This window comes from Lathamus discolor, chromosome 3, assembly GCF_037157495.1.
Source record: "Lathamus discolor isolate bLatDis1 chromosome 3, bLatDis1.hap1, whole genome shotgun sequence".
Taxonomy (NCBI): Eukaryota; Metazoa; Chordata; class Aves; order Psittaciformes; family Psittacidae; genus Lathamus; species Lathamus discolor.
This window is the reverse complement of record NC_088886.1, coordinates 150,002,209-150,005,113: the sequence shown is the minus strand read 5'-3', so window position 1 is coordinate 150,005,113 and position 2,905 is coordinate 150,002,209. Positions and strand designations below refer to the sequence as shown.

Genomic DNA, 2,905 nt, shown 5'->3' with positions numbered 1-2,905 from the left:
TCCAGAGTTTCCTGGCTGAAATGAACCATGAACAAGATTTCTATCTCTGTTTAGGTATTCCCTTGAGTGGAACCTTTTCAACCCCACCTCCAGCTGATTCAGGGGAAAAATGGTGGAAAGATGCTGTTTCCTTGATAGTACATCCGTCCCCAAACAGTTAACACCACAGCAGGCACCAAGCTGCTCTGAACTTCAGCAAGTGGTAGATTCCTAATGATTCCAAGATCAGGAGATGCCAGAAATGGCATCTAATTGCAAAAGCACCCTGTACTCTCACTCATGTCAGATATCTCACCACTCACACAAAGTCTTATGCCTTTACATGCTTTGAACACACACACCACATAGATGAAGCTGTTGACAAACGTGTCCATGAAGCTCCATGCCCTTTCCCTTTCTGTCTGCAGTGATGGGTCATACTTGGATCTGCAGTTGCATTTAGCACTCCCTCACTTGCATTCCCCCATTCCCAGGTATGGCACTCCTCACTCTGCACTGAAGCAAGCTCTTATCAGCTGGTCCAGACCCAGGGTGTCAGCAGCATCCCACTGCAGCATCCCCCTCTAATTACAGCATCCCACTGCAGCATCCCATCCCACTGCAGCATTTCACCCCACTGCAGCATCCCTCTCACCCCTTTCCGCTGCAGTCTGCAGCTTCCCAGGTACTGCAGGCTCATTACCTGATGCAGTTCTTCCTTCAAGCAGTGTTTTTGCTTAGAGGGTTTGCAACTTTCTCCAGTTAGATTGATTTATTAGAAAAATTCACTTTTTCTTTCCAATACACAAAAATAGAATCAGAGTAATACAGAAGCACAAAGAGATACAAATGATGGCCTCCATCCATTGAATCATCATCTGAAATTGTCCCTGAAGAAAAGTTCTGGCAATATGGCATGGTCCTTTAATTGCCCATGGACTTGCTGAGCTGTTACAAGGACCTCGGTGGGAAACCCTGAAGCACCTGCACGCCCCAGGTTCTCCTCATTGTGTTCTGCTGCATTTTCAAGGTGTGCTGTCCCAGGGCAAACAGTCTCAAGGTGAAAATACAGAGTTCAACCCACATGGCTGGATCCAGAGCTTTGTATCCTGAAGCAGAAGATGTGTGTTGGGTGAAATCAGTTCTTCCCCAGAAGGTCAGTGTCTTGGGAAGGTTCCTCCAGCTCTGCCAGGGCAAGAGTTTCTCCATCCTTCCTGTTTAAAAGTGTGTGCCCACTCCTTGGCCAATGGATTTCACAGTCCAAAGGCAGCTTTTCATGATCCGAATGCTATTTTCACAAAGACATTAATAAAAAGGCCCTCCCCCCATTTACTTTATCACAGCACAAGGCTACCTCCTCTCTTCACTCGACATGACCTGCTCACCACAACCCTCACCCACCTTAAAAGCAGCTTAAAATGCAACTAAAGGCAACGGTTCACTTTCGGCATTTCATTTTTGGAGCTGGATGAGCTTTAAGGTCCCTTCCAATCCAACCCATTCTGTGAGTCTATGACCTGTGGGAAGCCCAGGCTGCAAACGCAGCACCCATCAAGCACCAACCCTGACCCACCCCGGGGGCTGCAGCCAGGGCTGTTGTGGGGGTTATGCTCTGCTCTCGGCTGTGGAAAGGGAGAAAACCACCCTGGACACCCACAGGGCAGGGGGTTAAAGCCTTTCCAAGGTTTCCGAGGGACAGAACAGTGTGAGAAAGGAGGGAACGCAACCTCGACAGCTTCCCTCCGCGCCCAGCACACCCCAACCCCGCTCCCTTCCTCCCGCACCTCGAATTTACCGGTTACACACACAAAAACACGTCCATTTACAAACCCGTTCCTCTCCCGGGCCGCACTCACACCGCAGCCCCGTACAGCGGGGCCCCACCGCCGGCGCTGGGTGCCCGCAGGCCGGCGGGGCAGGAGCCGCCGCTCCCCTCGGCCGCGCCGGCTTCAGCCCGTCTCCTCCTCCTCCTCCTCCTGAAGTTGCCGTTATCGAACATCTTCTCGCAGTTGGGGTCGAGGGTCCAGTAGCTGCCTTTGCCTGCGGGACACATGAAGGGTCCGGCGCTGCGGAGGGGCCGGGTCCCGTCACCCCCGCTCCCCGCCCCGCTTACCCGGGTCGTCCTCGGCCCGCGGCACCTTCTTGAAGCAGTCGTTGAGGGAGAGGTTGTGGCGGATGGAGTTCTGCCAGCCCGCCTTGCTCTTCTTGTAGAAGGGGAAGTTCTCGGCCACGTACTGGTAGATCTGGCTGAGGGTCCGCCGCCGGCCCGGCGCGCTGTGGATGGCCATGGCGATCAGCGCCGAGTACGAGTAAGGCGGCCTGGCCGGCCGCGGGCACTCCTGAGGCGGACTCAGCGCCGCCCAGCCCCGCTCCGGGCCCTGCGGGAGGAGCGGCCCGCTGGGTCCGTAGGGCCCGGTGTGGCCGCCGAGCCACAGGTAAGGGCCGGCGGCGGGCGGCGGGCGCGCCGGAGGGCAGAGGCCGGGGCACCCGGCGGCCTCCAGCAGCGCCCGGGCGTGAGGAGGAGGAGGAGGAGGCGGCGAGGCGGGCGGCACGGAGGGGTGCATGCTCCGGCGGCTCCGCGCCGCTCCGCGCCACGCCGCTTAAATAGCGCCCGCGGGTGCGGGCGGCAGCCATGGGATACCCCCACCGCAACCAGCCCATCCCCGCCCCACGCGTGCCCGCGGCCCCTTCGCCCTCCCCGGCCCCTCCGTCCCACTTGGGTGCATCGAGCTCCGGAGCCCGCGGTGGGCATGGCCCGGTCCGCTTCCTTTGGGAGCAGGGGGGGTTTGGGAAACGGACGGGTGGGAGCCCCTCGCCACCAAGGGCAATGAATCTGCCACATGAGCCTTCGTCCTGTAGCAAAGAGATGAGCGGCGAGGGGCAATGGGTTCAGACTGAAACAGGGGAGATTTAGGTTGGATGTAGG

General features: G+C 57.7%; 1 protein-coding gene across 1 annotated transcript; it reads right to left on the bottom strand.

The window, feature by feature from the left end:
* Positions 1-632: 632 nt before the first annotated feature.
* Positions 633-2,543, bottom strand: FOXI2 (forkhead box I2). The gene is made up of 3 exons (XM_065672971.1): positions 2,093-2,543; positions 1,810-2,019; positions 633-1,193 (listed from the first exon to the last, which is right to left on the bottom strand). Exons 1-2 carry the CDS (start codon positions 2,541-2,543, stop codon positions 1,832-1,834), a joined length of 639 nt encoding a protein of 212 aa, XP_065529043.1. The 3' UTR covers positions 633-1,193; positions 1,810-1,831.
* Between the last annotated feature and the right edge of the window lie 362 nt (positions 2,544-2,905).